This window comes from Bombus vosnesenskii, unplaced genomic scaffold (assembly GCF_011952255.1).
Source record: "Bombus vosnesenskii isolate JDL3184/JDL3185 unplaced genomic scaffold, Bvos_JDL3184-5_v1.1 scf7180000013270, whole genome shotgun sequence".
Taxonomy (NCBI): Eukaryota; Metazoa; Arthropoda; class Insecta; order Hymenoptera; family Apidae; genus Bombus; species Bombus vosnesenskii.
Genome location: NW_022882928.1, coordinates 532,081 through 546,656, shown reverse-complemented (window position 1 = coordinate 546,656; position 14,576 = coordinate 532,081). Strand labels below are relative to the sequence as shown.

Below are 14,576 nucleotides of genomic sequence, written 5' to 3'. Positions count from 1 at the left end.
CCGTAATGACCGTTCCGCGTATACGCGATCGAGATAAAGAGCGAATCGAACATATCTCGGTTAATTCCGACTTGTAATTATTGGAAGAACCACTGACTCAGCACGCGGAACACAATATATACAACCGATGCGAAATGGTAAATGTAATTATTGGTTTGCTGTCAACCGTATCTTTCCAGCGAAGCTTATCTCGTTTCGAATTAAAACGGCCGAGTTTACGCTACTGGAACGATCGAGATAGTTGCGAAACCGTGCCCGTGAAACATCGTTGATTCGTGAAAATCCACGACCTTTCTCTCTAGAACGCGAAACCGATTAAGATCCTGGAATCGATAAAGTCAATCGTGCACAGATACTATTAACGCTGGATCGTAATAAAGCTTACGTTTAACTACTCGACCGTGTCTCGAATCGTACGCTGTAATTTATACTACGCGTGTATCACGTTATTGGAAACACACCTTACTTATGGCAGGGGAAGATGGTCAAAGGTGCGAAACACCTTGCGCTATTTAATAGATCTTGCTATGCTATACTATACCACGTCTATAGAAAAGCAAAGAAAGAAGCGTAATAACGTTGGTTTCTTATCACTCACCGCTTTCACCGATTCGTAGTCTCCCTTTCGGAGCAGTTCCATCAGCCTCTGCCGCTCCATCTCCTCTTTCGTCACGTACACCTTGTTTTCCTTAAACCTCGCGTTCTGCACGTTCTCGTAATTGTCGCACAAAACGTTATGAAAACCGATCGGTCTCTGCTGACCGACATATTCGATGATCTTGCCGAACGAGTCACCAGCACTGTGCTCCACCGAATCTTTCGGTAAATCCTGCTTGAATTGAAGATTCTTCACTAACACTTCGTTCACTACCGAGCCACGATCGTCCGTCTCCTTCAGGTTCGTTCTTTCTCCTTTCTCGGTGTCCCATTTTTCAGATATCTCGCTGGTTTCCTTAGCATCGTCCATTGTCCGATCCGACGTCTCGTTCGATCGAAGACACGCGTCTTCGACCTTGAACTTTGCCGCCTGCCTTTCACTCTCCAGCTCGTCCACCGGAATAGTGGCAGTCGATAGATTGCTGTTCTCCCGCGTGTGACACGATTGGCTTCTGTCGGCCAGGTTCCCAGAATCGTAAGGGATCTCGAAGTCCTCGACGATCATGATCGGTTCCGTGACCTCCCGTTTTTCCTCTTGTTCGTTGCACTCTAACAAACCAGTTGCTGCGGATCGAGATTGCAGGTTCGTCGTCTTGATACCCTGAGGGGAACCGGATGAGTGAAACGTGACGAACGTTCTGGCAGGTTCGTTTTGTTGGTCCCGCTTCGTGCACGTCGCCGGTTCCTTCTTCTTCTCCGGAGGACCTCCTCTCGATCTACCATTCGGCAGGCATTGCTGAATCTTCAGGCACTGACTCAATCCGATCTCCGGGTATCTGCAAACGGATGCTTCGCTCTTCTGATCGTCTTCTTCGATAGTCTCCAGGTGTTCGTACCGCAACTCACCGACCCGTTCGTAAACCTCCGCTTCTTCTTCTTCTTCTTCTTCCTCCTCCTCGTCGTCGTCCTCCTCCTCCTCGTCCGCCTCTCTCTCTTTTTCGTTTCGTTCGTCGAGCATAACCGCTTCTTTGGGAGGCGACTTGAGATCTGATCGACCGCCTGTTCCACCTTCGCCATAAGCAGAAACCTGCAAAGAAGGTCGCAGGATCGATTGGAGGTCATCCACGTGAATCACCTGAGGCTGCAGGCTACGCTCGTAAATCTTCTCCACGTGATTCGGCGAAGAATAGAGCGATCTGCTCGGAGACTTTTCCAAAGGACTGCTGCCCGCCGATCTGCTCTTTGCCGAATTTTGCTCGTTCAACTGTTGCAACGCCGCGTATACGCGACTATTAGGTTTAAAAGTGGATTGAGGCGAATCGATCGGCGAATTCCTCGCCCGATCGTCCTTCGAGTCCTGAGAACAAGGAATCTGGTCCCTCCTCGGCACAACCGGTGGCTTTCTAGCTTCTGACTGTGCGATGCCGCTTTGAAGATTTCTCGGTTTCGTGACGCGGGATTCCTGCTGACCTTGAAGAGTCCGGACACGCGCACCAACGGCGCCGTAAATAGTTTCCAGCCTCGTCTGATCCACCTTGTTGTCTCTCTTATCTTGAAGATACCTAGAATCGGCCGATTCGCCGGTAATCCTCAGGGTATCTCGTGTGGGCCGATCGACGCTCCTCGAAACCTCCATCGATTTACAGGCAGCATCGGCTGGTTTATCACCGGCTCGCGGTGAATCGCTCGTGAGAGCCGGGCGCCTACTTTCTCCGTCCTTATTTGGTGAGATCGGCTCGCCTTGGTCACCAAGGTTGCTCGGGCCCTTCGAGATGTTGTTCCCTCCACAGCCTCCTCTCGCTCTCTGGCCTGTCTCTTCCTTAACGAGCGCTCTCGTCGCACCAATCGTGCTTTGATCGTGATTCTGAGATCGTTTAAACGACGCTTTCCTGCAGGGGATAACCGACGATGTGCCGCTGCTCGTCGCCACCGCGGTCGTGCTCGTGATCGTCGCCGCTGTCGAACCACCGGTAATGCCGGTAGCTACGCTGCTTACTCCAGATATCCTGCTATGATCAGACTCGTTTCTGGTCTTTACCAAATTCGTCAGCCTGTTGTCGGCCGCGCTTCTGACGCGACAGTTCTTTTCGGCCTGGTAGATTTGCGACGATTCTCCTCCAATGCTATCCGCTTGACTGACTTCGTTGGTGGATTCTAATCGTCTGGATCTGAAGCTGGAACTCAGGAGTCCTCTTTGAGGAATTCTCGAACCGGTAGAAGGGCTGATGTCTCGCGATCTACCTATCACGCTGTTCGGCGCGCTGAAGCCGTAATCTTGTTGCTTGCTTCGGTTTTTCAAGGCGAGGTACTCTTTATACGTGCCCCTACTCGTGTTCACGCCGACGTTCACTTTGTCCACCTTGCGTTCCAGTTTCTTGTCCGCGCGGCTAAGGTCGTCGTAGCTCGACGACGTTCCGTTCAACTTGTCCCTTCCTTCGTCTATCGATCTGGACCTCGAGTCTTGACGATATCTTCTTTGACTCTTTTGATCGGCGCTACTGTTCGATCTGATCAGTGGTTTCTCTCGAGACACCGAGAAATTCTGACTCTGTGTCTGATTCAACCACTCGTCCACCCTCTTCTGAACTTCGCCTTTGCGAAACAACACCTCTGGAACTCTGATACGGCTGGTGTCCACGGTCACAGCCACTGGCGAAACGCACGAAGAGGAATTGTCCTCGGTCGGAGACGATGGAAGAACGTGTCTTACGGATTCCTTCTGCCTCTCCCGGGACCGCTGTCTCACTTGGGTCTGCTGGTTCACTTTCAGAACTGGTTGGGGTTTCTCCCGGCCCGGCGAACACTTGGGCTGCATCCTCGTCGCTAAGACTCTCGATTTTTCTTGCTGCTGTTTCTTCTGCTGATCCATCATGACAGCCTCGAAGTTCGACACGCTGATACTGCCGACGTCGCTCAAGTCCGACGATCTTCTGTAATCGAGATCCTCGTACTCGTCCAAGATGTTGTTCACCGATTGCGTGTCGATCGAGCTGATGCTCTTCGACTTGTTCCTGACTACGCTCTCGTCGCTACTCGAGTAACCGTGGTTCTGCTGTTGCTGCTGTCGATCGTGACTCGGCGGTCGTTTTGCTCGTTCTTTCGGTTTCTGATTCTGATACTTCAACACGGCGTTCTCGTAGCGTTGCAGAGGATTCTCTAAACCCGTTTCGATCGCCTCGTTCCTGTTTCTCTTTAAAGCTGGCGATTGCTTGATCTGTCTATGCTGAGCTAATTCTCTCTGATTCAACATCGAACTCTTCTGTAGCATCGGGATGCTCGGCTCACCACCGCGATACTCACCCTCTTGAACGATCTTCGGTTGAGCTATCGAACGGAAAGTGGTGAAACTCTGCACGTTCCTCGAGCTTAGAGCCGGAGCGGTGGCTTCTTTCGTCAGCTCTCTCCGCGTGATATTCGATCGAACGCGGCGATGGTCAATGCCCGGTACCGTGCCATCCTCATCGGCGAATGGAATGTTGCCGCCACCGGTTAAGGTCTTCAAGATTATTTCATCGTTCATTTTTCAGCGGTAATGCCAACGTACTCGCATTTTCGAATCTCTCAGGAAAAGTTCCTTTCTTCTTTCTGCCCTCCTGCAACGAACATTCCCGTCAAATTACTATGCATTACACGATACTTATACGCTGTTTAATATTTTCGCTGTAGACAGTGTACGAAATAACGTTAATTGCGTTATCCATGTAAATTAAGAAACGAAATTTTGCAACACAATTACTCAACGGCACGTCATCCTTTTAATCCGAAGTGAAAGGGTTAAAGATGGAGAGAACGCGAATGGCAAATTGAAAATGTTCGTTTGAAATTCCGCTCTGAAATTCATAATTCAGAGAGACGAATAGTTTTTGAATATTTGATGATACGATGGCACGAAGACACAAGCTTCCATAAAACGGTTCTCCCATCGGCTTCCGGTTAAGCGGCAACCGCACGTTCTACCAATGGCGGAGTATCCGGTAGTTGACCGATATCCGGTCGGAATTAATTCGGTTTTCGGGCCTGGGGCGCATTAGATATTGTAATGGTCGGCCACGTGCTCGTGCGTCGAATCGTTAAAGACCATAACGGCCGCTTGGAATTCAATGTACCTGCTCAACCGTTGTACGCTGAATATTGACTATCGAGCAGTATATTTACGCTCGTCGCGTATATTTATATCATCGATATATCAAAAGATTAGGTCCACCTTATGAATTCATAAATACGCTTTCCGTAACATAAACGACTTGTTAATCGTTCCACACGTTCATTTCAGACATACCCGTTAATCGTTATCAAAACGTTTAGTCAGGAATTCTCCCACGGGGATAGTACAAACTAATTCCTAATTATAATTTAATTAGCCATGGATTCCATTCGAGTTACACACTCCAATTGGTTAAACTCGTTTGTTTCTAAATTGCCTTTGTTTCGTCAGCATAAATTTCCAGCTACTTATTTCTCAACGACTACCCGCTGATCGTTCCAAGAATTCCAGACAATTGCAGACAAGCAATTCCGACTACATCGATAGGATCACAGGGATAGTACGGAGCAAATTCTCAAAAATTTCAGCGATAAATATCGAAACGTCAAGTCCTGCTCGCCATGGCAGATTAGTTTCAATTCACGCGAGGGAATAGGATCACGAGCAGCGTAAATTGAATTAAACCGACGTCCCATCAAACGTATGTACTCCACACACCGTTCTAACGTTTCCCACGCGGCCTCGCCTCAAGGATCTCTCGGCTGGAGTTCTACTTTTAGATCTGTTCATCGAGATATCGGCCGTGGGCCACCGCGTCGCCGGGAGATTCGTGCGTAGAAATATGCCTTGTTCGCCCGTGGCCCCGTTCTCTCTCTGAAATTGACCCACAATTAAGACGTCGACCGCATGCTGCCTCGAAAATCCGACCGAGAGACGCGATTACCAGTCTCTTTCTCTCTCTCCTTCTCTTTATCGCGTTAACCTGGACCGCTAAACGACCAACAAAATCATTTCTTCCGAGACAATGCGCGGATCTGGTGAATAAAAGGAACGAAAAAACGGAAGAGAAAGAGAACGGAATGAAACAGAAGGTTCGTTGTAATTGTCATCTGGAAAAAATACATTCCAGCGGCGGCTGGAACGCGGCGCTCTGAATGGCGGCGTTCCATCGTCGTCGCTGAAACACGGAACGATACCGCAAAAACCTATTTTTCAGATGCACTGACCCGGATCTTAAATCTACCTCTGAAACCGTTACTGCGATCGCGTTACGCGGCTAATAACCGCGACCATCCATACCCAGTACTCGCCTGTTTCAATTCTGTGATAGTTCGCCATTGGTATTCGTTATTAACGAATTTTTTCTCTTTCGTCCAGAGCACAGGGATTGCGAGCTCGTAATCGAATACACCAACTAAACTAGCGTGTCTCCGGTAAATTATATAAAATACGGCGGTACGGGTGAGAAATCGGCAAAGATTCGATTCGCGACGCTCTAATGCTATGACGAACGGAATTAAATATTCCAAGCGCGTTGCGCTGCGATCCGGTGATCCTAAGAGTGAAGCGCGTAACGAGATACATCAAGGTGCTATGATTATCACAAGATGATATTTTCATTTTCCAGACATATTTCCGTTTTGCTAATTGAAGTAGCTTAACCGAAAACGGTACACGCTTTTCCAACGAATATTAATTCACATTGAGAATACGTAACGTAACGAAGAAGGATCTGGGAAGTTAAAAATATAATTAGTTGGATGAAAAAGAGAAACGAGAAGAAACCGCCACAAGTGGATGACATATGACTTGTTCAATTCGGTCCACCGGATCGGTGTAATTTGCGTCGCAATTGAAATCTAGCAGACTGAAACGGACCGGATCTCGATTGATGTCTGCCAGAATCAAAGAGTTAGCTGGGATTTAACACGATTCTCGGATCGTTGGCCGTGACTGGTTAGTATCGAAAGAAAAAGCTGCCGCCTCTAAAAAAACTCGAGGATTTCTGGTTACAGCAACTTTCCTTGGCATACATTTGCATGAATTTCATACCAATCGAGAACGTCAAATCAAACTAGACAATTTCGAAGTTTAAAAACTGACGCTCCAATGGATTCTGACATGTGTACTCTCTTGGTTGGGATCGTAAGAAAGAAAAGAAAAAAAACCTAATTAACATCCGATGTTTGTGAACGTCGAAATACCACACACGAGCATTTCCACTGTCTCGTGCCGTACTCGTTCGTATCCAATCGACGAGACTCGAAGTCGATGAATCGAGTAGCGCGCACGATTCAGGGAGACCACACACGAGTCGACGCCTTGTGTTTCCTCTTGCATGTGCCTCGGCGAGGAACGATCGCGCGTGAACGAATACTAATTATACGCGTGGACGATACACTTTCTTTGCACGGCTAACAGCTGATCTTTGCACTCGTTGTTAATTCGCATAACGCGATGCACACTTGTTACCATCGTGCAACGAGCCTACGCGATCGAGGCCGCGTGGGTTTGGGATACTTCTTTGCGTAGCTGCATGCACGCTTACCAACACGCCACCGTTTATGCCTTTTCTTTTATCAGTCCGAGAGAAATTAAGGATGGATCGTAATTATGGCAAGTTACCGAAGCTGGCTTGCCAAAGATAGTTGTGAGAATTCCAAATGACCAAATAGTATCCGAGATGTAATCGAAATAAATGATAAAAAATAATGATAAATGACAGGATAAAAAAGAAAAGAAAAGAAACGTCTCACTTAGAGAAAAGGCAACTGTACCACGGGAATGCTTCTCGATTTATTCGCTTCCGGACCACCCGGATTGCATGGGGTGTAAATAAAGACACCCCTATCTATCGAGGAAGCGTTTTTTAACCGTTGTACTTATGCTGCTGCACGGACCTTTAAACAGACATTGTTGGAGCAGTGCCAATAGCAGCGGAACGTCTCCGAGAGAACAACGTATCTGCTCGATTCATCGACAACAACGTCGAAAGACTCGCGTGCCTTCTGAATGGAACGGGGCAGGAATGCGTGAAGAGCAACGTGGGCAACTCGACCGTGGCACCGATTTTCTAATGGGTTAATAATCGTTGCAAGCATCAATCGCGAAAACACTCGTAAGCGTTAGTTTGGCTCGTTAAACCAGCTCGTTCGAGTGGCTTGTGCACGATGCTTAAACCTTTTTGACCCGTCAATTGATCGCGCGACGAGACCTTTAATCTCGTTTCTGCTTCACCCTACGTTGCTCTCTCTTTCTTTCACGTTTCTACGTCTCTATCGTTTCCCCCAATGATTCTGAACGAGGAATTGTCTCGACTGTGAGACCTGAATGTATAAAACGCATTATGTGCAAATTCGATCGTGTCACGAAAGCTTTGCGTAATTGCGTTGATTCGGTGACGTGATGACAGACAACTCGCAGTTGTACGGACATCGCACTCCCACTCGTGAATTTGATATCTGAATGAAAGGCTCGGCTTTTCATGCGTTAAAGCGTTTAATCGTACTACCACTTCGATGTGAAAAGCTTGTCCCTTTCTATAGGTACGACCTTCTGAGAGGATTTTTTCTAATAAAATTACAACGAAGAAAAGGCAAAGGAGAAAACCATCACGCGGAGTATCGAGATTTCGTCGAACATGATAAACGAAGTTTTGGCACGTCAAATGAAAATGAAGACTTCGTGCATCTCAAAAAACCCGCAGATTGACTTCACCATATCTGCATGATAATGTCAAACCATTAATCTTTCTAACAGATTGATGCTCACCTACGTAACGTCAGATAATACAACTCCTCCGCGCCACTTAATCACACACGCATTTCTGCATACAGGGTGTTACTACAATTCTGCTGCAACTCGAGCAGAAAATATTTTAATCAACGTGTAAAAGATCATATCGAAATATAAAGTGAGAATTTCTTATCGGAAGATTGCATTTACCCGAATGGTTTTAATTTTAGATAATCTTATATATAAGAAAGGAATAAGGTCACAGATGCACACGATTGGAGCATAAAGTAAAAGGCGATGAAGTGTGAAATAAAGGACCGAGGAGACAGAGTGCATAACCTAATTTCGAACAAAACGTGACCCTAGTTGTTCGTTCATTCAGAAAGGATCTGTTAATGAAACACCGTGTAGATTCGCATCAAAGCACGAGCGGCCACAAGAGTCTATGATGATGGAAGAAGATTATATCCGCGTAATGGTAGATATTTTATCACTGCATAATTAAAATATATTAGCGAGAATTCTCTTTTCTGTCAGAATCGGTACAAAATTCTATGAGCCACGGGAATTGAAATTTTTCGTTCCGAATTTGTGAACGCCAGGGAAAGACACGTTTGGAATATCAATCATTTCACAAAGACCGGCGATGTAACCGAGGTACCATTATACCGAAGTACGTGATATGGATATTAATGGGAGGCAAAAAAATCTCGCCTCGAGGATATTAAAAATCGTAGCCATGGAAGATGAGCATCGAACGTTTCAATATTCCCTCTTTAATACATCTCGTTATAAAAGTTTCATTACATCTTTAGGATTTTTAATAGGGAACTCGATCCTCGCGGATATAGATACTGAACATTCAGAAGTACAGAACTGCGCCAGCTCATGAAATTATTCAAACACTTACCTCAGAAAGTTTTTATGAATATATTATGAGCACGGTGCAAAATCTTTTGAAATTTAATTTGAAATGTAAATAAACAAATGCAGAATATAAGTGAACGATTCTAGGACCTAAATAAACGACCTTACAAAATTGAATTTCAAAGTTAGTACAAACACGTGAGCAAAAGACATGGGAGAGAAAATAGGGAGAGCCGTTCTCTCCCTATTTTCTTGGAAAATCTAGAAAAGTGAGTTTCCAAGTTAACGATGCCACCCAGATTCCTCGGAAAAAATCGGAATAGATGTATCGCTTCTAACCTTTCGTCCCTATTCTTCTCGATGGTATCCCAGTGGTTCTCGAGAGAACCTTCTGAAAACACTCGATACCCTTTCACGAGCTCCTACCCTGCTCCTCTACCATGTTCCTAAGCCGATGGGCTATTCATGGCCCTGACAAGGCTAGCCTTTGAGGTGTATGACCTGTGCAACTGCACCGAGCGAACCACGCATAGAAATGCCCCGTGAAACGATTGCTATTTCTGTTCATATCGCGATGCTCCCTTTGATCGTTGCTTGCTATTTATCATATGCCGCGTGGTTACAGTGTAACGCGCGGGTTCCTGCAATTAAGAAAAAGATTCCATTCTCCTTTGAAAGAGCGCCCCCGCGATTGAATTTTGCGACACACCGTCCGTGGCCACCTCGCTCTATTAAGTCTTCCTTTCCCTATTCATCGTTAATGGCTTGCAAACCTCGGAAGTAGCGGATCCTTCACGGTCGCTGATTAACTCTTCGTGCCTGACTCGTGTACCTCGTGTTGTAAATCAACCAAGGCTTGAACGTTTGTAAATATTTATTGCCAATTGCAGCTTGCTTTTTCAGGACTTTAAGTACGGTTACGTTTCCATAAATCGTTCCCTCGAAACGTAAAAATATGACAAACGTAAATACAATATCGTTACCCGTACGATACACGAAGATAAGCGATCCACAAACTTTCTAAATTTTCTATAAAGTTTGTATTAAATTTCCTTCAAATTCCTACAGAATTTATTCTACGCGATCGCCGCGCATCTGAAGCTCGAATAAAATATTAATATTGCTCGCTGACGGCAGCCATATTCGAACGGTTAATGAAATCTTTAAGATTGTTCATAAAGTACGGGAATATGTTTTTAATAAACGATATTAGAGATGGAAGTCAGCTTTTTTTTTTTTAATTTTAAAGTCTTTAATGATAACTGTAATAAGAAGCACTCTTTGCGACTTTTTTTACTTTGAGCAAAGATTCTCTCCACGTGGGGCCTGATTCGTGGCCCGCAGATGTGGTCCCCAGGGGCCGTACTCCTGTCTTCTCTCTCTTCTTCCCCTCTTCTTCTATTTTTTCCCGGCCTTACAGAGAAACGGGTCGTTTTTCTTTGCAAATAAACCACGTGCCCATTTCTGACAAGACAATGTGCGTTGCCAACTCGTGCGAGATATCGTACCACCGCGATGCGAAATAAGTTTTTTCTTTCGAGGGTCCTCGCTGTACGCGACTTATTTATATCCTTCGTTATTGCCCTAAATTTGGACCAGCTCCTCTGCCGCTTTGTGACGCGATTGGATGAGAAAAGAGGCAGCTTTATTCGTGAGAAATGTTTCGCAACGTTCGAAATGATGACCCTCGATCCACGACAGATGTTTAAAGCCAGAATTCAAAGGCATTCCACGCTCGGGGTGTAATCCCTATTTTCACAACTGTACGTGATACAGATCCTTGCGAGAAAAGTAGATTACGAATTTCCCATTGGTCGAAAGAATTATCAGTCTCGCAAAGAGAACTCATTGTAATCGATTAGAGTTCATTGGCACGTCCATAGGACTCCGTTGATTGAATTCAACGTCGTAACCATGCAAGCTCCCGCCATCTGGCCAAGGAAAAAAAATTTAATTTCGTCGAAATTAAGGAAGGAACGAGGTACAACGAGCTTTCGTAGGATTTCGTGCAGATACAACGTTAACGAAGGCGTGATTCCACGATATTGGAGGCAATAGACGTCGTCGAAAACGCTCCCACAGACGTTCGATTCCTCGGAACGGAGCAGCCTGCCGGCTGCTCGTCTTTGATCTCGCTTTTGTACCGGATACACTCGTTACGAGGCGGCGCTCTCTCTTTTCAAAACCGAGCGACGCGACGCCGTGCCGGGCTGCAAGTGCATTCACACGAAGATAACCAACACGAACGAGCGGCGCGCGGCCATTCTCGTCGCATTGTTCGGCTCATTCGGAGACTGATAATCGCGGGGAATATGAATCGGCCCGTGGTGAATGTTCGTCCAGCTTTATCGTACGGCCACGCACGCTGTAGTGCTTTGACCGTTCGTTATTCGTGGCACGAGCCCCGGTTCATCCAGTAATTTCGCGTCAATCGTTATTTTTCCCGAATCCCTAATGACGCTGGTAATTCGAAAATTTATTCCGGGAACGAGGTTATCACAATACGAAAATGTTCTCGATTTATCTCTTGAAAACAATGCTCGAATAAATGCGCCAACGTCCGAACGAAACTTTCAAATCCGCACTATCTAAATTTATCGGATTTATTAATACAAAATATCGTAAAGTATCGTACAAGGTGTTTTCAATAATCATAATACAATCGAGAAAAATAAATCGAAAACATATAATAAGATTACTTCAGGCTTATTTTTCCATATGGAAATACATATTTTCGGAGACGATCCGTGTACACGAAACGCATGGACGTAAACATTTCGCAAAATCCATTATAGCCGTAATTAAGCGGGATAACGAGCAAACGAATTTATCAACGCGATTATCAGCTTGTAAAATCGTTAAGTTTTAACACAGCATTCGTGTGACTATACGGTCGAACGATCGAAACGAAACAAAACCGAAAACGAACCCGCGATAAGTCATCACCGCGCCCATGAAACTTTCTTTGTTCGCATTTTGCGCGTTAACCGGCTCCGCGTCTGCCGATCGTACGAGCGTAGTACACCCACGCTCGCCCCGTCATTCGATCTTCGTATCAAGCTAGAGGGGATTCTCTCTGCGTAGGATTCTGTGAATGATACCGTAGAACGACGTGAAATTGTCGAGAACGGTGCATACTACGATGCCGCGCTGCCTGTATCTTTAATTACTGTGACACTGTCGATTACTACTAATATATTGCAATATCATATCAGACAGCTGACGATTAACTCAGCAAACGCACGGATCTTTACCGCGGATATTCAGGCAACGTTTCTGGCGAACATTCGTTCTTAATGAACGACTATCGTTACCTACTACTTTCCTCAGATTTAAAAATCAATTTTATATGTATCAACTTTAGTTAAAGTTCCATCAGTCGTTCTACACGAGTCACAAACTTATCGATGAGCTAAGAAAAAGAATACTGTTGCGAATTCTCGACTATAGAGCAACCGATCAGGTCAAACCGATCGGTCGATATCGCGTACCTCGAATGAATCAACGCTCAGGGTGGAGGAGGTTTAATAGATCGAGTGTTAGTGTAATCTCTAGCACTGTATTTGTTGTATAAAAGTAAAGTGTGATGTTATGAACACAGCGGTGGTAAGATCTTGTTGGGAATGAAGTATTTCGCCCGCATAGTACGATGTCTGATGAACTGTCCTCCTACGTTGCTGATTCTCCCTACGAGCCGTTGGGTTTCATCTGTCCATCGTACCCTTTCGGCTGGCCCTTTCCCGGGGTTTTTTTATCTGACCTCGGAGTCATTATGTTTACAGCTCGGGGAGGACACGTAATTCGGAATTTCCTAAAGAAAGGAATAGGCCTGTCCGTACCATAAACGGACGGTAACTCAAAATTCCGAACAAAAACGAAGTGTTCAAATTTGCGAATTACGACACTTCTAAAGAGACTCATAAATCACGGGTGGCGAATCTACTTTCGAGTACGAGCATTATGCGAGCATGTGTAAAGGCATGTAGAATGTACAGTACATACATACCTAGCGTGACGCATTCGCTGGGATCGGATCTCTCCTGCCGACTACTCCCGGTAATCGACTGTGGCTACGTTATCCTGGCAATTTCTGGCTGCGCTAGCAGAGCGTAATTTCGTCGTAGCCGGCATTAACCGGTGGTGCACGTTGTCAGCCACTCGATGCCCTGCGCCATCGGTGATTCCTGATTGCACACCGAATGGGTCTCGCTATCAGTCCAGCGCCGCCAAGTCATCCGCTGATTTGTGACAACAGGTATGTACTACGCGACTCGACGCGTGATAGTCACGAGAGAATATCGTGATGCACTATCGGGCAAGGGAAACAACTCGTAGAACACCAAAGTAAGAAGACGAAGAAATATCACGCCTGCTCGTTCAACCGATAGACCCTCGCGTCTTCTTCGGCGAAAACTTTTGCACAGAGACGTTTCGATTCGAAAGGGAACAGTGCAAGAATCACAAGCGTCGCACTAACGCTTCGTCGATTTGAGACTCGCGAGACTCACCAGACTACTTTTCCATCAAAGTACAACTTTTCATGGGGGTAACTTCAAGTCAGAATAGGACATTGGCTCGAGGTTTCGAGCACGTTCGTGTATGATCGTACCCCGAGTAAACACTGTGATTTAACCGGATAGAGATTCACCGTGCGCTGATTACATTCCTTTCGTGACGGGCCTCGCACAATCAATCACTGGCTTCTATTTCTGCCGGCGTCTCAACCGAGATACCAGCAGACCGCAAGCATCGTTCGTGGAACACTTCAGCCACTGTGTTATTTATCGGCGTGTCTTCCAGAATCTTTTCCTTCTGCCAGCGGACACATCGATCGTGCAATTTAACGTCCCCGTGACGCTCTCCGCGTATAGATGATGTTTAACGATCGTCGGTACCATTTCTTTTTATCCGCTCGAAAGCACAGGTTTTTCGGCAACCACTGAAATATCGTTGGAATGTCTCGTAACTCTTTCTTTCCGGTGTTGTTCGTCGGACACGTCAGTCAACACGATTAATCACACCGTCGCCGAGTCGAACTTTTCACGGGCGTCTAATTGTGCAACCGGACTCACTATCAGTCCGACGCGACGGACTGACAGTTCAAACACTGTTATCAGCCGCGGGAACGAAGCAGTGCACGCAGCCTATCGCTCGATGCTATGCCGGAACGACGCGCCTTCTGTAAAACGATCGTCGAACATTAATCACCATGGTTTGGTGAGCGTGCCAGGCTTCCGGTTTTCGCGCCCCTTCCACCGTCTATCGAGCAAACCTGTGAAGATCGACGGGTATCGTTGGTTGTCGTAACTCGTTCGACGAAGAGATGCGTTCGCATTGAGAAACAGAAGAGGGCAATTCGTTATGGACGAGTTGCAGCCCGGAAGAGGATCGT

General features: G+C 46.1%; 1 protein-coding gene across 2 annotated transcripts in view; it reads right to left on the bottom strand.

Annotated features, from left to right (window-relative positions):
* Window positions 1–13,550, bottom strand: part of LOC117230936 — a 162,001-nt gene extending 148,451 nt beyond the window's left edge. For both annotated transcript variants that reach the window (XM_033488870.1, XM_033488871.1), the window contains exons 1-2: window positions 13,191–13,550; window positions 599–4,190 (exon numbers count right to left, since the gene is read on the bottom strand). In XM_033488870.1, coding sequence (XP_033344761.1) covers window positions 599–4,117 — 3,519 coding nt within the window. In that variant the 5' untranslated portion in view covers window positions 4,118–4,190; window positions 13,191–13,550. The remainder of the gene's footprint in view (window positions 1–598; window positions 4,191–13,190) is intronic.
* Between the last annotated feature and the right edge of the window lie 1,026 nt (window positions 13,551–14,576).